Source organism: Astyanax mexicanus, chromosome 5 (assembly GCF_023375975.1).
Source record: "Astyanax mexicanus isolate ESR-SI-001 chromosome 5, AstMex3_surface, whole genome shotgun sequence".
Lineage (NCBI taxonomy): Eukaryota > Metazoa > Chordata > Actinopteri > Characiformes > Acestrorhamphidae > Astyanax > Astyanax mexicanus.
The window spans coordinates 38,225,193-38,251,423 of NC_064412.1; the positions used below are offsets into that span (position 1 = coordinate 38,225,193).

The 26,231-nt window shown below is 37.3% G+C and overlaps 1 protein-coding gene across 1 annotated transcript; it reads left to right on the top strand.

Moving 5' to 3' along the window:
• Positions 1-815: 815 nt before the first annotated feature.
• Positions 816-26,231, top strand: sucla2 (succinate-CoA ligase ADP-forming subunit beta). Its single transcript, XM_007248862.4, has 11 exons — positions 816-933; positions 4,016-4,211; positions 11,409-11,508; positions 12,758-12,920; positions 14,564-14,692; positions 16,211-16,349; positions 17,663-17,824; positions 19,465-19,607; positions 19,714-19,834; positions 20,736-20,824; positions 25,028-26,231. Exons 1-11 carry the CDS (start codon positions 850-852, stop codon positions 25,100-25,102), a joined length of 1,401 nt encoding a protein of 466 aa, XP_007248924.1. The 5' UTR covers positions 816-849; the 3' UTR covers positions 25,103-26,231.

Below are 26,231 nucleotides of genomic sequence, written 5' to 3' on the forward strand. Positions count from 1 at the left end.
TCTAAAACCAGGTGTTTCAGTTTCATTATCCAACCCCTGTATGTGATCAGTGGAGCTAATTAAAATGTACCCTGGGGTATAAACATAGAGGGGGTCTTAATATTTTTCTTGATCTTTGTATGACTTGACTATATACAGAGACTGCTACGTGTCGATCAGGAAAAGCACAGAGTCTACATCAACCCGTGAATTAGAATTCATGGCTTCCCCCACCTTGGCTTACGACCTCTTACAGGCAGAGCTGCAGCCACACAGCCAGGCATGTCTCGTCAGTTCATGGAAGCTCATTCCTGTGTTATTTGTGCAAATATCACATCAGTGTTATATGCTTAGCCCAGTAATTAAGAGCTAAGTAAACAGATGGTTATAATTTGTCGATGGAACACCAACAGCGAAGTGAAATTTAGACAGGTTTTTAGAACAGTTCTGTTTCCACTATTTAAATTAAAAATCCTCCCCGGGGTTTTATTTTCTGGGCCTGGACTACCCACCTCTGTGTGTAAGTAACTATAGGCTTTACATTTTACATTTTTCATTCATTCTAGAGACCACAACTAAACTAAAAAATGCTCATATCATATGAAAACACAGGAAATGTTAAGGATATAGAAACACTTCAGAAAATGTAAAGCACAGTTTTAATACTTTGGGGAAAAGTGAATGGAAGAGGAAGAGGCCAGCAACCGTCCACAGAGGTAAACATTACGTCATGATCCATTTCTATTTGATTCGTGGATTCATGGATTTGTGAATCGGTTCAATCGTCTTAGTGAAAAGAACCGGATCCTAAAAGCGATTCGTTCTCTAGTGTCACTTCACTTCTCACTGCATAGCGCTGCAGAGAGCAACATGGCGGCCTCCCTGATCTGCGGCCGGTTATCCGCTGGGCTCAGGAGTTCTGGGTCCCGGACGACTTTAGGTTCGGCGGCTAAGGTTAGTCTCAGAGTAAAATCACGGGTTATACGATTCTATCGGCTCTGTTTCGTGTGTTTGGGGCGTCTGTTGAATCTCTTGGGGTGACCTCAAGAGCAGGGTTTTACATTTGACATTAACTTAGCCTGTTAGCTCACAGCTAACTAAGCTAGCTGACTGACTGACTGACTCTTCTACACTGTCAACACCAGGGGCTCCTGGCAGATTAGCTAGCTTAGCTAGCCTGTAAGCTGAATAACCCTAAAGTTAGCTAACTAGCTAATGCATTTGAGTTATAATTTTGAGAGATTTCTTTATGGAATTAGAAAAGCTAGCTATAGTGGTGCTGAAAGGGCAGAGCCAAGACTTGTATATACTTAGCTAACGCTAGCTAACTAAAGCTAGATAGGTTAGCTAGGTTACTTCCCTCCGTTTTATTTTAGCCCAGTTTGACCTCCACAAATTAAAGTCTTAGATATTTTCGTTACTGCTTTAAAACTGCTGTTTTCCACACCGCTCAAGGTGGAATTAACATCTTTATAACAGGACCTCTGTCACACAAATCAGCAGCCAGCTAGCGTTAGTTAGCTCACTGACAGTTTACGGATATTTATCCAGCCAGCGCTCACAGATGTCACCTATTTCTGAATGAACTCCTTCTATTAGGACTGTCCTCTCATCTCAGGGAGGTTATATTTAGCCACTCGCCCCTTCATTTCTTATCTCATAGCCTCGGACTGTGTTAAAAGCAGTGACTGTAGCCTTTAACGCTACTGTAGCTGCTCTGTTGTTTCAGTAGGACAGAGGTCAGCAAAAACCGGCCACTGCTGACCCACCGACCCAGTGACTGTAAATACAGCCAGCATTATTACTGTGTCAGAGAGTCAGCATTTGACCTTTTCCTAAACCTTTTAATGTCCCGTAGAAAAGACAGCTTTAAATTTAACAGTAACACAGTAGTACACAAAGTTTGAGGCTGTTATGATTTACCTGCCTACCTATTTATCCCTTTCAGACATCATGTATTATTATTATTTTTTTTTAAATGCTCTGTTGAATATAACAGTATTGGATCAGTAACTTGGTCCCATCCACTTCACTGAAAAAAAACAGTAGTATAAAACATTATACATAAAATACAATGGGGGAAAAAAATAAACTACATATTTTAGTTTTGTTGCTAATTATTTGCTATATAGTTTCTATAGGAGAATATAGAGTCCACTTTTCTGTGCATTACAGACTGAAAACAGCATTCTTAATTTTTTTTCCATCACATGAGATTTTAGGTCTGAAAGGGATAAGCTAGCTACAGTACTGTGCAAAAGGTTTTGGCCCCTGTGGACGTTACAGTAAAAAGCATCTTATGTGAGCAATCAGCGTGTGTTTGCTCAGTAAATCATAAATACAAATAAAATGAGTCATAAAGTAGAGATTTTGCATCAGTTGTTAATAAAAATATCTCCTAGGTTTTCTCCATGAAGTCTAGTATTATTTTTTATTCTCATCACAACAGCTGCTTTAATAAATCAGTGCTTAATGGTGTTAATACAGGTGAGCTGCAGGTGGAATTAAACACATCCATTAGGGAACTGGCTGGTGGTGTCCAGGAGAAATTTTGGATCTAAGCTGTGTTCTTCAGACTCAGATGACAGGATGTAAAAAAATTAATGTCCTTAAAAAATTCAAATGATAAATTCTTCTTGCTTTTCGCAATATTTAAGTTTATTTGTATGTGTTCAAATAATGTGAATAAAGCTATTCAAATAATTTGTGTTCAAAATACACTTGTTGCTGAGATAAACAAATCTAAGTAAAGTTCTTGCTCAAAACGTTCTTGCACAATATCATAAGTTTGGGCACTTAGGTCAAATTCATGTATGAGGTACTAGAGACTCAGGCTTGATTAAAAGTAGAAGTGCTGTATCAAAAAAGTGATGAGGGGAAGTTAAAATGTTTTTTAAGCGGAGGTACTAAAGTATTCAACATTTTTTGTACTGAAGTATTGCAAGTACTTTACTCAAACTACTAGTACTAAAGTACTAAAAGTAAAAGTACAGTATTGTGTTATGAAGTTATTACAAAAAGCAGCTGAATGTTATCAGAGGGAAAGGTAGGATGGGAGCAGTGCGGTTGATTGCTTGATTTGCTCCATGATGATGAGCTTCATCAAATCGAGTGACCGTGCTTTCTAATGCTCTGGCAGTGATACAGTGAACATTTTTATAATTAACAAGTAACAATGCAGCATATAAATATGTATCATAGTAAAAGTATTAAACTCATGTAAATTTGTAGTGAAGTAAAAGTGGAAATATAAAATAAGTGGAAATAATAATACTCCAGTAGATACATATAAAGCATTTTAGTACTGTAGAGTAGTACAGTAGTGAATCAGTTCTGCTTTGTTACTATACATTTTTATATTTTGTTTCATGTAGAGAATTTATGCACTTACCTATGCAAATATATGTATGAATAAATAAACAATATCTATTTTTACTAAGTAGAATAATATATTGATCCACTTGACAAGGTGCACAGCCAGGAATTTTCAGTTTCCACCTGGCTAAGATTGTAACATGAGCTACAAGACGTTTATTTTCTTACACATGCTGTTTCTGCAGAGCAACAAATGGAAAGTGTTTACCCTTTTTATGTTCTGTTTGGACCACTGCTGGCCTGGAAACTAAACCAGACCTGGACCTAGACCTGAAATCAGTGCAAATTCACTACAAACATACAACAGTTAACCCAGCCCTTCCAATGAATAACCATATATCAACCATTTCTCCCTCGAAATCCAAATAAAGCCCATTTTAGATTTTTTTTATGTAAAAGGTTGTGGAAATAATAATAAAAAAAAAAAATTGATTTCTCTGAAGAGGGGGTGAAGTGGTCAATATGTGGTTATTTGTTGAAAGTTTTAATAATTAAAATAATTTATTGTCAGTTCTGCCTGTTTAGATTGAGTCATTCAATCAAAAATAGTTATTATGACAGGCCTAATTTCATTTGAGATTATTTTCTCTCTCTACAGACTCTATAACTTTTATAATTTCTCTTAGATGTCTGTTTCATTAAGGCTATTTTTCTTTACCAGGTACTAGCTGGGACATCAGGGTTGTTGGGGAACCATGGCAACCAGCCGTCTCCGCCGGCGACGTGGCAGCAGCAGAGGAACCTGTCCCTGCATGAGTACATGAGCATCGGCCTGTTGAAGGAGGCAGGCATCTCCGTTCCTGCAGGTTTGGTGGCCAACACGCCTGACGAGGCCTACAACGTCGCCAAGCAGATCGGTAAGATTTAAGAGAGTAAAATGGTGCTTCACTTTTCTGCAACCATTGAATACATCCTGGAATTTAGGGATGCAACTTTTCATTCATTCTATTAATTTTTCACCATTGCATTGGATTCCATTAATATCCTAAAAGTGTTTTTTTTTTGTGTTTCTAAAGATCAATTCCAAAACTACTATTTTACAATATTACAATATATTGTATATGTACAATACAAATTAAACAAATTATGACATTAAAGCATTTAGACCGATTATGGACTTTTGGAATGGTTATGATCAAGTTGCCATTGCTATTGCTGTATGCTATACTTTTCTGTTGAAACAGTGAAAAAAGGGAGGGTAAAAGAAGTCTTACTGTCAGCAGTTATTCAATAATCGTGTGTATGTGTGTGTCTTTCCTTGTTTACTGTTCTCACACACACACACACACACACACACACTCTGGTCTAAACATAGCTTGGTGCTGGCATTTGTGTGTGTGTGTGTGTGTCGCTCAGCTGTCAGCATATAGCCATCACCTGTCCAGTGAGCTCCTTTTCTCTGCACTGATGAATGAAGGGGGGGAGGGGATGTTTTTTTTTTCTTAAATAATATGGTGAGTTTAGAAAACTCACAAGAAGATTCTTCATCTTGATATCAGCATTGACTCTTGTGACTGGATATATCTGAGCTAGTTCTGAAAGGTTAATTGAATTAAGTTGATTAATTGAATTACTGTGTATGTTTACATATAGAAACTGTCAGAGGGAAACTCAGTAGATAGGCATGTGTTTGTCAGAAACCTGTAACCTGGTTTGGGTACTTTGGGGTAAGAGGGGTAAGAGACAGTGCGAGTGAGTGAGAGGCGAAGAGACGGAGCGAGTTAGTGAGAGGTGAGGAGACGGAGAGAGAGAGAGAGCGAGTGAGAGAGAGGAAGGGGAGAGACAGCAAGCGATTGAGTGAAACATTATGTTTGTTATACTCCAGATGTAACGGGACACACCTTTCAAAAAGTTCCACTTTTTTTCACGTCATTCCAAAAAATAATTACCCCAAAGTCCTGGGGATCATCAAAATGTTTTTTAGCAAATGTAAAATGGACCTTTTGTGTTCTTTTTGTTTAGCAGTGTTTTTTTTACTATCTTGAAACTCTCCTATGGAGAACATTTTCACCCAGTCTCTTACTTATTATTAAACCATTAACACTGACCTTAACTGAGTATTAACTTTTGTCATCTCCTGGATGAGTTGTTCATGCCCTTTTGGAATAACTTTGGTCGGCCGTTCACTCTTGGGAAGGTTCACCAGTGTTTGTTTTCTCTATTTGTGAATAATAGCTCTCACTGAGGTTCGCTGGTGTCCCAAAGCCTCAGAAATGACTGTGTAACCTCTTCCAGAGTCATAGTTGATCAATGATTTTGTTTTCTCATCTGTTTTTGAATTTATTCAGATTGCAGCATAATGTGTTGCTTTTTAAGATATTTTCGCTGCTTCATGTTGTCAGACAGGTTGTATTTAAGTGATTTCTTGATTCCACAGGTCTGGTAGTAATTAGGCCTGGTTTTGTTCAGTGAAAGTTCAGCTTTCCAAAAAGTGTGATTATTCAGAGTTAATTTATTAACAAAATTAGGCAGGTGCATGAATTTGTTCATCTCATTGTTTTATTGATTTTAATATCTTTTAGCACTAATTATTGGAACACAAACACATTTTTGTTAAGCTCATTGACACTTGACCTACATACACAGGTAAATCCAATTATGAAAAAGGGTTAAAGTGGCCAAATCCAAATTGTTCTGCTCTTTTCATCTTCTCTGAAGAGTGGCAACATGGGAGCCTCAAAACACAACTCTTAAATGACCTGAAAACAAAGATTGTTCAACATCATGGTTTAGAGGAAGAATACAAATATCTATCTCAGAGATTAATGGGAGAGTAATGCAGAAGAAGCATTTTCTGAGCACACGCCACAAACAGAGTCGCTTGAGGTATGCGAAAGCTAAAGCACATTTGAACAAGCCAGCTTAATGTTGGAATAAGGTGCTGTGGACTAATGAAACTAAAGTTATTTGGAGGGCGGTGTGCATGGAGGAAAAAGAACACAGCATTCCAATACAAACACTTTACTGCTCTTCACAGTAAAATTTGGTGGTGGTTCCATCATGCTGTGGGGCTGTATGTTCAGTGCAGATACTGGGAATCATGTTAAAGTTGAGGGTATCATGGATTTCAGTCACTATCAGCAGATTGTTGAGAAAAATGTTCAAGAATCAGTGAGAAAGTTGAAGTTAAAGCGCCGGGGCTGGATACTTCAACAAGACAACGACCCTAAACACTAAAATCTGCTCAAAATCTACTAAAGCATTCATGCAGAGGAACAAGTACAACATTCTAAAATGATCATCTCTGTCCCAGATCTGAATATTATTGAAAATCTGTGGTGTGATTTAAAGCGGAGGGTTCATGCTCAGAAACCATCAAACCTGACTGAACTAGAGATGTTTTGTAAAGAAGAATGATCCAAAATATCTTCAACCAGAAGCCAGACTCTCATTGGAGGCTATAGGAAGCATTTAGAGGCTGTTATTTCTGCAAAAGGAGCATCTACTAAATATTGATATATTTTATCAATATTTAGTAGTATATGTATTGTGCCCAAATTTATGCACCTGCCTAATTTAGTTTTAAGACTTATTGCACACGTTCTGTAAATCCTATAAACTTCATTTAATTTCTCAAATATCACTGTTTGTCTGCTATATGATATGTTTAACCGAAATTGCTGATCCAACACCAAACCAATTATTTATATGGAAAAATCATGAAAATTATTAGGGAGGCACAAACATTTCTGTGTGTGTGTCCCTCATGTAAGTTTATAGGGTAGTCCGTATTAGTGAAAAGGGAACTAACACTAGCCACAGGGTTGAGAGGAAAAAGGGATCTTTTTCTGAATCTACAGAATTGGCACACACTCAGATTTTCACAATACTGGAACCTGCTGACAATCTGAAACCTGCAGTTACGCCTTTGGTGATTTTTTTTGTGGGTTTTTAGTAAAAAGAGAAACCTGTTTATATCACTTAAAATGAAGATACATTTACACAAATGAAACAAAGGCTGAATATCCAACATAGTTTTTCACAGGTTTTCTTTCATTTCTTTTATTTTTTACCACTGAAAATATCAAATAGCCTACATGTATTTTCTCATTATTTTTAAAGAAAAAACAATACAAAATAATCAAAAATATTTCTTAGGTAACCTTTTTAACATTCTGGCAGACAAACCAACAAAGCACAATACGTGTACTTTAGAACCGATATTCTTGAATTTACCTCAGCATTGCCATTCTAGTCACATATAAGTAAAATCTGAGAAATGTAGACAGCCTGTCTTTGTGTGAACAAGCAAATGCTAAGTCTTAGTTATATATGGTTTTATTTACTATAAATATAAATATTTACTACACACAAAAAAATCAGTAATTTACCAAGAATATTTTGTATTAAAAAAAATAAAAATAATAAAAAAATGTTACAAAAATCTATGTAAATGTAAACCTGCAGGTTGTTGACTACCTGACCATCTCTCACTCCTTCAATCCTACTTTGGCAGAATAAAGTTTGCAAAATTTCACATGAACACCTCACCAGCTGTTAATCACGGGGTAGTTTAACCGTGCTTTGTGATAAGAACAGTAATATTGTTTAAAATATTAAGCAAGACTGTTTAAGTATTGTGTAAGTAGGTATTTGAAACTTTTAGCCTATTTAAACATTGTGTAAAATAAGGGAGGCTCATATTTGGACGCCTGTTGCATTGTTTAGTTGCGCTACCTTTGTACTTACAGTGCATCTGATTATGACATATTGCATGATTCATCATAGCACACACGGCCCACAGTGGCATAGAATGGTTTAATCATTGATGGAAAATAAATATCATGTTGTCCTCATAAACATCTAATCAGTGCTGCTAAATATTTCTTTTTTTTTAATGAATAGATTCTGTTAGTCTCGAGTTACCAAATAAAGACATGTTCGTGTACCCTTGCCCTTTAAAATTATGAGGTTTGCAAAATATTTGTCTACTTTCAAGAATTAATCAATAATTTCAAAATTTAAATGTCGCAAAAAATCTTTTGTCTATTTTGTAAACAACAATAACTTACAAAGGTTGATTTTGTATAAAATGATAATATTGTAACTAATGAAATACAAAAAATGTGCCACAGTACTAAAGTGTTAGTTACTTTAGTGTTAGCGTTTCAAAGCAGACAGATTAAATTGATTTAGCCTTTTTTGGCATTTGAACTAAATTAACCTGACTTTTTTTTCCTCTTTTCAAACTACTGCTGATGCAGCATTTCCGAGTAGCATCACAGCGCGTTCGGAGGACAGCGCAGCGACTCGGGTCCGATACATGAGCTCACAGACCCCCTGTGCTGCAGACATCACCCTTTAGTGATGTGGGGAGAGAGCGCCATCTACCCACCTGAAGGGAGCCGGGCCAATTTTGCTCCCTCTGAGCGCCGGCAGCTTGATGGCAAAGCTGCATGAGTGGGAGTTCGAACCTGCGACCTCCCGCTAATAGTGGCAGCGCTTTAGACTGCTGGACCTTTTAAACTTTTGATTTACTTAATATATTTAATGGTGTAATTCATAAAATCAAATTTTAACAATGCTTTTTTTGTTATTTAGAACTTGTGAGGTAGTGAAATTTGCAAATTGAAACTTAGAAAAATATATATTTGTATGTTAATATCTGTTTTTTTTATTAGATCTTAGAAAGATTTTTGGACAAGCTTGATAGATCAGGCTATTTTGAAATTTATTTAATTTCAATAGCAACTTTCAGCACCTCAGATGTTCAAAACAAGAAAAAGCATTGTTACATTTTTTATTTAAGGAATACACCATTAATTATTTCAAGTTGATTAACTGTCAGCTAAATTAAAAATTTTAAATGCAAATGTAAACACTTATGTTAGCTTTACGTTCCATATAGTACATCCATATAAACTGCAAACATAAAAAACATGCAAAAAGACCATAAGAGTGTGAAAATGAATGTGCAAATGACATTTCTTGTACTGCATGAAAGAGAAAAAAAAAGATCTTGCATTAATGATGGTAGAGTCTGACCACTGCACAAAGTCTTCTCCAGCACATCCAACAGATTCTCAATGAGGTTAAGATCTGGACTCTGTGGTGAACAATCCATGTGTAAAATGATGATCTCATGCTCCCTGAATCACTCTTTCACAATTCCAGCCCCATGAATCCTGACATTGTTATCTTGGAATATGGACGTATCATCAGGGAAGAAAAATCCTTTGAAGGAGTAACCTGGTCTATATTCAGTATATTCAGGTAGTCAGCTGACTTCATTCCTTTAGCACATACTGTTGCTGAACCTAGACCTGACCAACTTCAGCAACTCCGGATCATTTTACTTAGTTAAATCCAGGTGGAGTTTTTAACAAAACTTAAAAAAAAAAAAAAAAAACACTGACTCATGCCTCTACTTTAGGTCTGTGTAGTTTTTATAAACAAAGGGCTTGTATGACTTAAGTTTCTCATTGCAACAAAGCAGGGTTGCAAGTAATCATTTGTTTGAAGATTGATACAAACTGATTAAATGAATAAAGCCGGGTGTGCTGCAGCTTGTTTGGAATAAAAACCTGCAGCCACACCAGCCCTGTTCAGATAAGACTGGACACAAAAGTCCAACTTCATTACGCAAATAATGAAAAACTACTGTCAAAAATAAGTGCTGAAATGCTTTTTTTTCCCCCTTATGCTGTGCATGCTTGAAATTCAGAAATCCTTACAACCAAGCATGCATTCTTTATTACAGCGCCCCACAATAGTTCTATCTCCCCTCAAACATACATTTTAGTATTTTAATTTACACCACTAATATAAATATAGTTGCATTTGAAATTCCTTCTTTTATTTAAATATCCACTATAAAAGCTTGTGTCTTAAGAAGAACAAGTGTGATTAATCACTGTTACTCTCAGAATATTGTTGCAATTTAATCAAATAAAAATTTTTAATCAGTTGACGTCACTAATTTATAATAAAAAAATCCCTGTACTCAGTATCACATAGTATATGGACAGTGTTTTTTGAGGTCACTGTTCTGCATTTTAATTGCAATCGAATGTATTGCGATAATCATCGTTTACTGTAAAAATGTCTTTAAATATTTAATGTCTCTCACTCTCTCTCGCGCACGCCCTTTCTCACTCTCACATTCTCTCTCTCTCTCTCTCTCTCTCTCTCTCTCGTGTGCTCTCACTCTTTCTCTCGTGCTCTTTCTCTCACTCTTGCGTGCACCCTCTCTCTCTCTCTTTCTCTCGTGTGCTTTCTCTCACTCTCGCTTTCTCGTGTGCTCTCTCTCTCTTTTCTCTTTTTCTTGTGCACTTTCTCTCACTTTTGCGCGCACCCTCTCTTTCTCCCTCTATCTCTCTCTCTCTCTCTCGTGCTATCTCTCTCTTTCTCTCGTGCACCCTCTGTCTTTCTCACGCGCCCTCTACCTCTCTCTCTCTCTCTCTCTCTCTCTCTCAATGTCTCTCTCTATGTTTAGGAAAAAATATGTGTAGTTTATACAGTTAAAGTAATGCTGCTGTTTTTGTTTTTAATAAAGTGCCACCATCAGTCTCATTTTTTTGTTTGTTTCAACAAGATCCAAAAGATGGAGCCTCTCATGATGACAAGCATTTAATAAAAGTTCCAACATTCCATCCCCAAAAAAACATGCTTATAATGAAGATTCATTGTTATTATGAAGTTAATAAATGTGAGGATATACAGAAAACCCAGCCTCTTTATTTTTTCCACCAACCGTACCAAAAACATACCAAACCGTGGGGTTTATACTGAGGTGTGAACCGGATCGTAAGTTTTCTGTACCGTTACAACCCTATTCGCCAGTGTTTGTGTTGTTTGTCTAAGTAACTGCTATGTGACTGCTCATATGTAGACCTAGTAGCAGATAAGACGTTTGGAAAAGCCCTTTAAACAGTTTGCAGGCATGCATAAGCTCAATGCCATGTTTCTTAACTTAGATGACCCTTGCTTGTTATGTGACACTGTGTGTGATATATGATCAGTGATCTGTGCCTGTGCCGGGTCTCTGGTGGTCATTAGGTGGTGCTGGTTCTCATTCTTTCCTCTGCCTGTCTCTCTCTCTCTTTCTTATGCAGGCTCTAAGGATCTGGTGGTGAAGGCGCAGGTGTTGGCTGGAGGCCGAGGCAAAGGAACATTTGAGGGAGGCTTGAAAGGAGGAGTCAAAATCGTCTACTCGTAAGTGTCTACATGGTGTTAGTAAATGTTTACTTTTACTGATTACACAATGTAACAGATTTACTGTTACATTTAAACTGCTCAAGTATAAACTAATAAAAAAAAAAAAATCCTCATAATTGGCCTAAGCTTTTTTTTTTTTATTGAGATAAAACACAATATTTTGACTTGTGCAATCAATATTTCACTAAAAATATGAAATATTCACATCAAAAATGATAGCATTTTAAAATACCCCAATCACTTCTCATCAACAAAGAACAGTATATGCATTGCTAATTTAAAGATAACCCAAAAATCGTTAAGAAGATTGTGGTTTTCTCAGATATAGGACTATTCTGCCTATCACTCCCAAATTATATAAATATATATCTTAAATCATGGAGAGGGACATCACAGAGTACATTTTGCTTGTCTTTTATGAATTAGAAAAATATTTAAAAAGCGTCTGCTGGATGTCTGCACCCTTCTCATGCCATCTAGATTAACTGTAGTTTTGTTCCAGAAGCTTTTTAAAGTCTGTACTTTATTCATTTTAGGCACAAAAAATTTGGAAAACATACTTGACTCTTGGAAACCAAAAAAAAAATTGTTCGTGTTATATGTATCTGCAGTTTCTTAAAACTGCTTAAAGGGTCTTCAATTCCACTGTCTGCTACAGACAGTTAATGCAATTCTAGTTTTACTGTTATGCATCGCATTTTGAAGGTATTGATTGAAAACGCTGGTCATCAGCTGTGGATGATATACAGTGCAAATGTATTGTACAGTAAAAAAAAGAGAAATCAAGTTAATGTTGACACTTTTTTTTTTTGCTATATTTTGAGCAAAATTACATTTATTTTTTCAAACAGGACTGTGCAGAATATCATAAATATTGGTATATTTGAAACTATTTTACATGAGATATAAAAAATGACTACCACAATATCACCCCTTCTAAAGATGTTACCTGTGTGCGATTTAATAATAAAACATGTGTATAGGTAATTTGTGTGGAAATGCTCCACCCCTAGTACATGCACTTGTGTGTGTGTATATATGTAAATTGCTGTAATTATTGGTGTGTTAATAAACTGTGACTAAGATACATTCGTGTCTAAGCTCTTTCTGCCTGTAAATGCTTCGCCAACACTAACCATAATGTGTATTTCACATCTTATCATATTAAATTAAGGTGTGTGCACTTTATCTCACAGTACTAATTTGTGTTATATATCTTCATTTCTCTCGCTCTCTCTCACTGTAGGCCAGAGGAAGCGAGGGACATCTCCTCACAGATGATTGGTAAAAAGCTCTACACTAAGCAGACGGGCGAGGCGGGGCGGATCTGTAACCAGGTGTTCATCTGTGAGCGTCGCTATCCCCGCCGGGAGTATTACTTTGCCATCACCATGGAAAGGTCTTTCCAGGTCAGAGCTTCCTGATACCACTGTTTAAAATGCAGTTAAACACCCAGTCTAAATATCTGTGACCTTAGTGATTTATTGTCTTTTCTGTGGAAAAATGATTGACTGCATCTTAATTAATATAAGTTCTACCATGATTTAATTCAAAGTTGTTTTTTTTTTTGGTACATATCAGAATTTGTTAAAAATACCCTGAATACACTAATGTGACTGAATTACTTTTTATATGTTATAAAAACACTGCCTGACAAAAAGAAAATTACCACCTGGATTTAACTAAGTAAATGATGTGGGGTTAATGCTGCAGTTGGTCAGGTCAAGGTTCATCAACAGTATGTGCTGAAAGAATGAGGTCAGCTGACTACCTGAATATACTGAATACAGACCAGATTATTTCATCAATGGATATTTTTTCTTCCCTGATGGCACGGGAAAACAATGCCACAGTGAATGTGTGCCTCAATCAAAGCTAAAGACAGTCTAAGGAAATATTAGAGGTTTTTTTTGCCAGGCAGTGTATATAAGATAAAATCTGTTCTTTTTTTTTATTTTATTTTAATATAATTTTATTTCTATTTTTTACCATTTTCTCCCCAATTTACATGGCCAATTACCCAACCCACACATTAGGACTCCCCCTATCACTAGTAATATTACAACACACCAGGAGGGTGAAGACTAACACATGCTTCCTCTGATACATGTGAAGTCAGCCACCGCTTCTTTTAGAGCTGCTGCCGGTACATCAGCTCACAGACAACACTCTAGGAGGGATGTGGGGTGACCATCTACCCACCCGGAGGGAGCAGGGCCAATTTGGCTCCCTCTAAGCGCCGGCAGCTTGATGGCAAAACGTCCCGCTCATAGTAGCAGCGCTTTAGACCACTGGACCACTCGGCGCCTGTAAAATCTGTTCTCATACTCTCTTTTAAAAAAACAAATCTTATCTTGATTTTCAGTGTGTTGTGCTTAATGTTGAAGATGAATAAAATTGTTAATTCGTATATTAATGAAGCACCAAATATTTAGGAACCATAATAATTCGGCCACAAAGGGGAATTCTGGTGTTAGTAAAAAGCCCTAATAATTTATATGGGACATTGACTAATTTATTTTAAGAATTTTGGTAAAGGTGGTCTGTTCAAAAAAAAATGTAATATGGTAGTTTTGTAATTGCACTTTCTTTATAAAACCATATTTTTATGCAATGGTAAAAGTTGGCAAAATGGCAAATTGAATGAAACACCTATGAAAAATCGTGTTATATATTCTGCCTTTGGACAAATGTTTAATTTTTTGTGCATCCTTAGCAATTTTAATTTAATTCCAGTGATATTCTCCTGTTTATAAGAAGATATTTTAACAATTTATGGAACCATTGTTTTCTGCATATTTTCAATTGTGGGTGGTTATGCTTCCCTATGAATTTGCTTCCATCTCTTGTTTTCAGTTTTGGGTACATCATGTACAAACCTGTGAACTGCTTGAGATCTTTTTTTCAGAAAGGAAACTTCTAAGTTTGCCCAGCAGGGGGCACTAGACTGTTAACTTTCAATGGTAAAAATTCAATGTTAAACTTTCAGGAGGCTCATCAGTAGTTTTGCGTTATTCTGAGTTTGATGGTGATGGTGCTTGATTGTTTTCAGGGTCCTGTGCTGATTGGCAGCTCTCAGGGGGGCGTGAACATTGAAGATGTGGCGGCTGAGAATCCGGATGCCATCGTGAAAGAGCCTATTGATATTGTGGAAGGCATAAAAAAGGAACAAGCAGTAAAGGTGAGAAGAATAGGAAAGCATGTCACTTTAGTGCAGAGGTGTCCAAACTTTTTTTGTTGGGGGCCAGAAGGAGAAATATATTTAAAGTCACGGGCCACACTCTGTAATAAAACAAATAATGAAATATACCACTTTAAATAATACTTTTTCCTGATTATTTAATTTACACACCATTTTACTTGACTAACTATCTTTGTCTTTGACAGTGTTGTGTAAACTAAGATTTTTCAAATTTATGTTTCATTTCATGATGTCTCTTAATATAAAACTCCTTAACTCCTTTTAGACTCTTTTGCCCCGTTTTTCAGCGCTAGAAATGCACACTCTCTCCGCTTATAGACTCTTTGGCCCGTTTTTCAGCGCTAGAAATGCGCAATCACTCCGCTTTTAGACTCTTTTGGCCCGTTTTTCAGAGCTAGAAATGCACATCCTCTCCGCTTATAGACTCTTTGGCCCGTTTTTCAGCGCTAGAAATGCGCACTCTCTCCACTTATAGACTCTTTTGCCCCTTTTTTCTGCGCTAGAAATGCACACTATCTCCGCTTTTAGACTCTTTTGGCCCGTTTTTCAGAGCTAGAAATTCGCACCCTCTCCGCTTTTAGACTCTTTTGGCCCGTTTTTCAGCGCTAGAAATTCGCACCCTCTCCGACTCTTTGGCCCGTTTCTGACACCTAGCGTTCAAACTTTGAATCTCACATTATAAAAACCTGCTTAACAGCGGGCCAACTTTCATTCTATTTCTAAAATACCTCGCCGCTCCGAAAAAGAAACGCGCCGCAAATGGACCGCGGGCCGTAGTTTGGGCCACACCAGGGTATCTGTGGATTCTTAAAACTGCTAAAAGTCCTTTCAGTTTGTTATCTAAAAAATGTCTTTAAAATGCCATAGACGGTAAATGCAATTGTAATTTTACTTTTATTTATTGCATGTCGCAGTTTCCAAAAGTAATATGCAAGTTAGCTTTAGCATAAGATTTATTAACATACTGAAGTCAGCCGATCCAACAGTGTTATTTATGGCTTTAAGGAGCACTTTCAATACTTGCTTTTAGTTGGTAGAGATGCTACTGTAGTCATGGGGAAACTGTGGGCATTGGGAATCAATAGGTTTATACCCAGTTTTGTATTTAACCATATATTTTCAGTGCATAAACATTTACAATTTAGAGTTATCAATTTATTTATTTAGATTTTCAGAAAATACAGGAATCACAAGCTTACTGTAAATGTAATAATGATTTTGTGTATTTTTGGTCATTTACCTATTGCCAAAGGTCTTAATCTTTAATTAATTTGAGTGATATTTACAAAGACTTCATGCCTGGACATATTCTTTCTGTGTCACCCATATTTTACTTTTTTCTGCACTTTTCTTGTTTACTTTTTTTTTTATTAAATTTATTAAAATATTTATGTATTTAATTCTAGAATTTAATTCTTTAATTCACTTTAAGCAAATATGACAGGTTTTAATTTGTTCTGGGTGTCCTTTTAACATTGTTTGTGTCATCCACTTCAGGTAGCTCAGAAGATGGGTTTCCCTGATGCTTTGGTTAATGATGCAGCTGAAATGATGATAAAACTTTATAATGTCTTCATCCAATATGATGCTTCAATGGTGGAGATCAACCCTATGGTGGAAGACTCTTCTGGCATTGGTAAGTACACGCCAGTATATGTGCACACATACACCAAAACCACGAAAAACACCTGCACACACAAGTAAACTCTACTCCCTGTGGACATCTTTATTCCAAAACTGATGAGGATTATGTAAAATCAGACCTTGATTAAAGGCTGTTGCGTCTATGTAGCTGCTGCAGTGCACTAATGGGAATACTATTCTTTAGTAAATTAAGTTTGCATAACTTTCTTGCACATTGTACTACTGCACCTACCCTGTTAAGAGAATATAAACTATTATGAAATCCATCTCCATTCTCCTCTGACTTTCATCTAAATGCACTGCTCCAATGTGTTAAAAACTGTTTAAAATTCTGTATACCTGCAGACTTGTATACCTAATAATATTCCTTCCATTCTTTTAAGATGCACTGAATTATTCTTTTTCTGAGTTCAAATAAATTAAAACATTTGTCCAAAAGCCGATTAACAAACGTGTTTTTTCTCAGATTTTCGTTTATTTTTGCCAGTGTAAATGTATTTTTGTCTTGCTTTTCTGTGAAAAAGCAATTGCCGTATTTTACAGACTATAAGACACACCATATCATGAGGTGCAGTATCAATAAAGGTCTATTTTCATACATAAGGCACATTCTATGTGAGTAATGCATGAGTAATGTTTATTTACAGTAAGCTTACATTATCAGCAGTACTAGCTACAATTAGCAGCAGTGTTTAGCGCTAGTAAATGCCACCTGAGAGCAGGACACTGAGGAACCCTGAGTGTTCCAGTAAGCCAGGGTGCTATCAGCTAGTGGTTTATCTCACGTAGTTTGTTTTAACATGGTAAACGCTCAGACTACAGTCCGATATGCTCACCTCTGAACGGTGCTGTGGTTAGCGGCTAATGCTAATACTGCTCCAGTCTCGGTGCTGAAGAAACTTCACTGAACCTGAACTGAACCTGATTGGTAGAATTCATACATAAGGCGAATACTGCTGGGAACTAAACTGAAACTTGTGTGTTAAGCTGTACTACAGTGGAGTTGCTTTACTGTTCCTTACAACCTGACTGGTAAAGGTTTTAAGTGTGCCTTATAGTGTGAAAAATACGATATTGGGTCTTTTTAATTATTCGCCTACACTTATTTTTCAGATGAAAAAAGTTGCCAAATGTTTAGTGCATCTTTACTTTCTTGTTTAGCCAAAGTTTGCAGGTAATATATGTATAATATATACTTTATAGATGCTAAACTCCCTTTGTTTGGATGTTAACCAGTAACAGATGACTTACCTGATGTTGCATATTGATGTCAATAATGTTCTTTTCTTGTGTTTTTGTCTGTAGTAATGTGCATGGACGCAAAGATCAACTTTGACTCCAACGCTGCATACAGACAGCAGAAAGTGTTTGATATGCGAGACTGGAGTCAGGAGGACATTAGAGACAGACAAGCAGCAAAAGCTGACTTAAACTACATTGGCCTGGATGGTACTATTGGATGCTTGGGTGAGTCAAGTTAATATTGCTTCGCATTAGATTTATTAACTAAACTTCTTACAAGTCACAGCAAAGCTCAGTCCAAACCTGAATGGCATGTTTTTAACCAGCAACCACTGCTAATCGTTAAAGTGATGTCTGTCACATTTTAATTCCCTGCATTAACTTCTTTCATTTAAAAAAAAATCTCATTTCTGATCCTGTACCCCCTGCTCTGCACATTTAGCGATTTCCCTGCATCCAGCACACCTGATCAACTAATAAGTGCTTATAAGTGCAATAAGTGCTTTCAGAGTAGCAGGAGTGAGCTAAAGCAGAGAAATTCTGGAACATGTACAGGGCGAAAGGGGCACAGGACCAGGACTGAGAAACACTGATATAAAAGTTTTTGGACTCTGATGCTGTTGATACTTGTTGAGTGCAATTCAATTAATGTAACAATAAACTGGTATTACATGTGGTTAGTAGTGCTGGGTGATATGGGAAAAATCATATATCATGATATGGATTTTTTTATATCACGATAACGAGATATAACATGATATCACATATCACATAAGTATGTTTTCAGTTATTACTCGAAAAATATGACAAAATAAGATCATTTCTTTATTATTACTTTATTTCAACATGACATTAAACCCAACTTTCACAAATGAGAATTACTTCCTTTTAGTGCAGCAATATATATGCATCAAATAAAAACGGATGATGTAGATGCAGTAGCTAATTTTTTCAAAAGAACAATGCATCTCCATTGTTCAGCTCTCATGAGTTTAATAACGTAAAGCATGTCCGCACGTGTCCGTCAAATAACATAAAGCAGCGTCATGTCGCAAAACCACATATGAAGCTTTTTTTTTTGCGAAGATTACTTTATTATCACTTATATAAACCGAGTTTATGCAAAGTGACCACGCCAATACATTTCATCGTAGCCTGCTTTATATATTTGCACGAATAATTGATGAAATTACTGTAGAAACGATAGGGATATTTATCGTCCTATCCCACAGCACTAGTAGTTAGTTTCTAAATAAAGAAAATCTGCGTTATCGAGATATGAAGTAGCCTGTATAGGGATATACATTTTTGGTCATAACGCACAGCCCAGTGTATATTGGTACATTCTGTTTGCAAAATAGCACTATTCTGTGATGATTTTTTTTTCTTAATTTGTAACATCTGAGTGCAGTTCTGTACAGGGATATAATATAGCTTTGTAAAACAGGAAGCCATTGCCATGACACCAGTACAAAAAATGTATGATGTAGGCGCAAATGGCAGAAAATTGACAAATATCTGTATAAACAATGAATCAGTTGCTGCAGTAGAACCATAGATATGTTCCACTTTAAAATAGCTCCCACCCTGCAGACTCTAAACAGACTCTTTTACCTTCTGATAAAGTTCCTTACTGCTGTGAACTGATCTGTTAATGACCCCCAGAGAACTGCACAAGGCACTATGCTATGACACAGCGGTAAAAACCAAAAGGACTGGCACTAGATTGAGCTTAACACAACCTATACCTGCTATAACCGCTGTTGATCTAAGATAAAACAGCACTGCAGCTGATTTAATAGTGGAAGAGATTCTGTTGGAAATATAAAAATATTTAAAATGTTTTTCTCTGTATCCTTATATAGTCAATGGAGCAGGTCTTGCAATGGCAACAATGGACATCATTAAACTCCATGGTGGAACTCCTGCAAACTTCCTTGATGTAGGTGGTGGAGCCACTGCACATCAAGTGACAGAAGCCTTCAAGCTCATCACATCTGACAAAAAGGTAACTCAGCAGTTATCAACAGGATATCAGTCACAGATTGTATAGAACTGACTGTCAGTAGAGTGTCCTCTGATTGCTCTGACTGGTTTTGGGTGCCATGTTCCAGGTCCAGGCCATCCTGGTGAACATTTTTGGTGGGATTATGAGATGTGACGTCATCGCTCAGGGAATCATCATGGCTGTCTCTGACCTGGACCTGAAAATCCCTATTGTAGTGCGGTTACAAGGTGAGAGAGAAAGGGGGGAGGAAGACTGAGGTAGTGCTGGGAGGTTAAATTAAATGAATTTGATTTGATTAGAATTACTGTTTTAATGAGATTTTTAGAATAGGCTAATCAGTCCTGCCAGAGGTTTTTGCTTCTGTCACAAACCTGTACTCTTTTATGTGGCAGTGATTTTCATATTTTACACTTTTTCTTAACTGGAATAATAATAGTTATTATTAATAGTGTTAAAATAATAATGGAGGTTATTTTTGCACCTTGTTCAATATATAAAAGCTGCTTGTTAAGTTGAAGAGAGCCTTTTGATATTCTTAAAAAATATTATATTAAACTTTTGTATCAAATGCATATTTTATAGCCCTAAAGGGTGCTGTTTGTTACTATTTTGGCACGTCTACAAATGAATTTTTTTTTTCATTTTTTCCCTTATATATTTGAAGATTTTTCTTTCTACAATTATATATTGTTCAGCTCTATTCTAAAATGGATCAGAAAGTGACTAATTAAAACACATGAACAGACGAGGCAATGAAATATTACCAGTTGCAGCTGAAGTAAACAGAACAGAGATCAGTGTGGCACAACTACAGATGTGTCCATTGATTGTCACTTAGTATTCGATTAATTAGCTAATGTAAGTGTTATTTCCTCCTCAGTTCCTTTTCCTTTGCCAACACCAGGTTTCAGAGATCCATCTGTGATGTGTTGGCATCTGCTGAAATTTCTGGATGCTGGATGTGTCATGTGATCATTATAAAGTGTTGTTTATCTCGACTGTTATCTCGATGGGCTAATGGTTCCAGCAGCACTTGATCATCTGTCCCTGCTGTATTCTGTGTGTGTGTGTGTGTGTGTGGTAGTGTAAATTCTCACGGTGCCCTGTTGTTGTTGGTGTGTGCTGCAGGAACGAGAGTAGACGATGCCAAGGCGCTAATCGCTGCCAGTCCTCTGAAGATTCTGGCCTGCGACGATTTGGATGAGGCAGCTAAGATGGTACACCACTATTAACCTACATAAAAAACACAAGCGATCACATACAGGAATTTTAATCTTTTTAATATTAACACTGTTCTTTGATGTGTAAATAGTAATTATGTTTTAGGGGGGGTAATCAGGTACTTATTCACAATTAGGGCTGGAATATGTGGCCAAAATCACAATCTATTTCTTAATTTCAGTCAATATGATTTGATTCCAGTATCATAATTTTTTTCCCTCGCATTGGACGTGAGCAATGAATTTTGGGACATGAATGTTACATCACCTGCGTCCTTGAAATCACTCCTCACTTTGGTATAGTCTAGTATGATGTAGCGTCTGAGAAATATATCCCACTTAAGATACACTGGTGTTCAGAGTTTAAAGACTGCTTATAGGTAAAGAAGTGAGAAGCTAATGAACCACTGGAATTTATTATAAAAACAGCTGACTCTGCTTAGTTCAGTGGTTCTTGCTCCTCGTACTAAAGTAGCGCTGCTGGTTTTAGAGTTTAAACTAGGGCTGTCTACATTTAAGCATAAACACGCAATTTTCTCCCAATTTGGTTATCCAATTGTCCCACCCCTTTGTGCATCCCCATCACCAGTGGCACCTGCGACCCTTGGAGGATGCGGACGAGCACACGCCTCCTCGACACGTGTGAAGTCAATCACCCCTTTTTTTCGAGCTGCTGCTGATGAATCATTGCCTGAGCAGCTAGCGCGCTCGGAGAAAAGAACAGCGGCTAGGTTCCGATTCATCCGCTCACAGACGCCTCGTGCCGCCAGGTGCCACCTTTAAGCATGATGGGGAGAGAGCGCCATCTACCCACCCGGAGGGAGCAAGTCCAATTGTGCTCCCTGAGCACCGGCAGCTTGATGGCAAAGCTGCATGAGCGGGCGTTCGAACCTGCGACTTCCCGCTCATAGTGGCAGCGCATTAGACTGCTGGACCACTCGGCGCCCCATGCCACCAAGTTTAACCCCAACTGCCCCAACCCCTGGAGTGTTTCGCTTGTGGTCAAAACGTGATCTGATCCAGCTATCAAATATACTTCTTTTTAAATGAGCTAAACTGCTAAAAAGGCACAGTTGAATCTGATATATTAGACAGATTATATACTACTATGATCAATTGCAGTCTCTGCTGCTTCATAGTGTTTATACACTGATTACAGTATGTGCAGCGTTCACTGCTCACATCTTCACTGCACGTCCTATTAAAAACAGTGTGTTTGAAAGTGCAGCAACATATTTTCAGCGTTTTTTGTTAAAGAAGGTTAACACTTCACAGATATATGTGCTGGAACACAGAATCATCTCACTATATTTACTTTTTTTTGCTCCCACGCCAGACAACTCTGGCCAATTAGAGGAGACATTGCGCTTGCATGGTTTGTTGGTGAGCATTTTGGTGCGTTCTAATTCAGAAATCCTTACAAGCAAGCTGAAATGTTTACATTAAAGTACAAACAAAATATCTGGCTTTATCGCCCTTCAAACATACAAGTATATACTAGTATTTTAATTGACACCACTAATATGAAATAAAATTGGCTGACAGGTGTTCGCTATCAGCCGGTAATGCACTGTACCGAAGCTCTCCATATATTCCTTTACTACATAAAGTTAGCCTAGCAACGTTGCAGCACTTACAAACAGAGCTAGACAGTACAAACAGAGCAACAATGGACCTATTTTAACTTGTGGAGTGTTTATAACCAAACAGATCATATTTTCTTGTCCTCTTTAACTCAAAATATTTTAATAAAAGCAATATTGGTACTGTGGTATAAGCACAATAATACACTCAAGGTTTGTGCTCTAAGCTGTAATATTGGCACTGTTGTGCTGATCTACGGCACTTTCAATACATTCCCTCTTGTGTATTATTGCTTAATTGCATTTTTGAGTTTTTTACATTCATTCTTTTAATTACATTTAAATATTAACTATAAAAACTTAAAAAGAACAAGTAAGATTAATCGCAGTTATTCACAGAATATTGTTGTAATTAATCTGATAAATTTTTTATTTGATTGGCACCACTAGTTTTTACTAATTACATCACACCTGATCCAACTAATTAACTAACTGAACAGCCCTCACTGTGAAGAACCGAGTGTGTTACAGCAATAAAACACTTTAAACCAGCAGTGCAGTGGTATTTCAGGAGCAGGACTGAGAACTAATGGCTTAGTGTATTTCCCCAGTGCAGAAATCGGGTACATGAAATGTCAGGGAACCCTGATATTTGGCCACATATTAGTCTCCACAGTCCCTTAGTTTTTTGGTAATTTTGATGGATTGCAATCGAGCCCTGCTGCCTTTAATGTGAGCTTATAGTAGCAGCTTGTTTTGTTGCTGGTTTCGACAGGTCCCCTAAGAAATTGTAGATGTTTTGTCACTCATTCAGACTAAGGGGCGTATTCCAGCAAGAAAGTGACGTCAATGCATTACCTCCATTCACCTCTTTGACACTCTTACTGTTCCCCAGCTGATTATAGGTCAACAGGTTATAGCATTCATCAAATCCATACGTCTAGAACAGTGATAAGCAACACCTTTCCCTGGACATCTGCTGTCCTTTAGAGCTTCAAGCCTAATTAACCTCACACGACCCAACTAATTGTGGCTTTCTATTTATAAGTTCTTGATTACAGAAAAGGGTGAGCCAGTGTGAAACATGCAGGAACGAGGGGTGTAGATCAGGATAAGGGTTGGTGACCCCTGATATTGAGAACAGACAATCACAACACTCCTGTTTAATAATTTTTTTACTTAATTTTTTAATGGTTATTTTTTTCTGTGGGATTTTCATTGTTTGTTAAAGCTGTTTCAAGTCAGTGGTCTTTTATTTTTATTCCATCTGAGTACAGTGCAACCGTGATGCAACATGGAATAAGTAATACAATATATAGAAAACATGAAGTGCAAACGTGCGACAAATTGTGCCACATAGCACTAGAACACTTCAATACATACAGTAAAAACAGCAGGAGTGAGACAATTTGACAGGACAGTGCAGTACAGACACAGTACAATCTAAATGTGAGTGGTGAAGATAAGGTTTTACCTACTTGCTGTGAAGATCCAGCACATCCCAAATCACCATCTCAGTTGAGTTTAGGTCAGGGGATTGTGGGGGTCAACACCGTATTCCATATGCATCCCTTAATTTTTTTCATGTCTTAAATACTAATCTAAAATGTAGAAAATAAATTAAATACAAAAATAATGTGACTGAGGAGGCGTGTCCAAACCTTTGGCTATAGATTATAACATATAGGTCATACATGAGCACAGCAGTTACTGAGGTAAAGAATATACAGTACTTAGTGAAATACAGAATTTTACTGTGTTCTGCTGACTACACCTGTTCTCCACAGCTAAGGTCACCAACCTTTATTCTGCAGGGAGGTAGATCTAGAGCGTGATTGTTGGTGACCTCTGTAATGGAGAACTCATGCGCTCAGCAGAACACTGTGGAATATGCTATGAAAACCTATAAAAATAACACTGGAACAAATCCTGCTGAAACGAGAGTTCTGGGCTTGTGTGCGTCATTGTCTGAAATATTAGTTACATGTGTTCTGGTAGGTCTGCTGCTTTGAAATGAGTTAGCCAGTGCATTGCATGTGCGAATGGACAATATGACAGAAATAGGATGTGTACATTGTACTTGAAGCTCCACCCTTTAGTTCTTTTCTTTCATTATTAATAGAAATAAAAATATGTGAGGGGGAGCATCGCAGTGCTGTTAGCCAATCAGATGAGATGTTTGCGTGTCATGATGATTCATGAGTAAGAGCCGAAATCCTGTCGTTCATCCCTGCCCTCTCCTCCACCTAACTAAAACAGCCTGATACTCGAGCCCTTTTTTAATTAATAAAATAAATTATGAATTGAGACCTTTTTCAATGTTTACAGCAGCTTTGTGTGATGCTCATTGTAGTAGAGGGAAAACTGCAGAGAAACACTCTGGAGCTGATTCATGATAATATATTAATATATTGCAATACAGCATTTTGCAATGTAATATTTGTATAGTGATGCACATTATATTCTCATATATATATTTTTGTATGTTGGTATTACAGTAATTTCAAAGCACAGCCCTTAGGACCAGTTTGGACCAATATACCAAATGAATCACTATACTGCCCACTACTACTCTCACTAATTTTGGTTGTCTTTTTTTTTTTTCTTTCCTTTTCAGGTTGTAAAGCTTTCTGAAATTGTGTCGTTGGCCAAAGAAGCCCAAGTGGACGTGAAGTTCCAGCTGCCCATCTAAAGACGGCTCACCCACCCAGAAACCACACCCAGAAACCACGCCTCTTTTCGAATCACATCTCGGACGGGAGTCCGAACCTTGAACTGAGCTACTAGCTGCCGCCTCCCATGTCACTCATACACTGTGTGTGCGATCTTCTGTCTGCGGTTCGTTTCCGAACCTCTTCCTTTCAGCCGCCTGTCGCTTTCCTCCCTTGTGCTTCCAGAATGTAAAGACACGGTCATGTCTGATTTTTACTGCTTCTTTATTCTCCGCCAGTCAAATAGACCCACTTCCCCTACACGCCCAAATTGTAGAATTCCCTGCTCTAATCCAATGTAACTCACACCTAGACCAAGCAGGTTGTCTTGAGCCCTATTCAGACGGGATAAGGAAAATTTAATGAATCTTAGCATTAATGACTGAGATGGGAGTAGCTACTCGATTTATACACTGATGCCATGTCCAAAACATGTTGAAAGCCTATTTTAAAACCCACTCACAGTGATGAGTAAATTTTTTTCCACAATATTTGACCCAATATTTACACACGTTTCTATTAGTGCTGAGTTTATATAACCTAGATTTATTTATATGGCTGATTATGCAGGACGCAGAACCATGCTGTCCCTATAAATGACTGAAAATACATACTCAGACAAGGACAAAAAATCACTATGGATGCTTGGTAATAATTACTAATCCTGTCTGGATAGGGCTTTAGTTACTTTTGATTAGGTCAGGTCAGTATTACTATGACTTGTTTATTTGTTGTATTTTGGCACTTGTTTCTTCATTTTATCAAGAGGCGGACCTATTTATGTGGGACTGTATTTATATTGAGGAATTGTACACTGGGGTGAAGCTTGCTGGATGTTCTGGATGTAGTGGATGTTGACTGCAAATCCTCTCTCTTGCCACAAATGCTCTCTCAGTAAAATCACTTTTTGCTCTCGTCTAGAGCCTGGGAGGCTCTTTGCTTCAGTCAGTGTTTCCAAAGAGCATGGCACCGTTTTCCCGCCCTAATGAACGCACAAACACTTCGGGGAATCTGTGTAAACCTTCTATTGTATTGTGTTCTCTTGCCCATACATGGGAAGTACTGGTTAGCAAGAGGGAGCAGATAAAAATAAAATTAATAAAATGGTCA

Bases quoted from the DNA above. Each gene is read 5' to 3' on its own strand.
- sucla2 (XM_007248862.4), top strand. From the start codon at position 850: ATGGCGGCCTCCCTGATCTGCGGCCGGTTATCCGCTGGGCTCAGGAGT. The intron at 4,212-11,408 runs GTAAGATTTAAG...TTTCTTATGCAG, and splicing joins CAACGTCGCCAAGCAGATCG to GCTCTAAGGATCTGGTGGTG. The intron at 12,921-14,563 runs GTCAGAGCTTCC...GATTGTTTTCAG, and splicing joins CCATGGAAAGGTCTTTCCAG to GGTCCTGTGCTGATTGGCAG.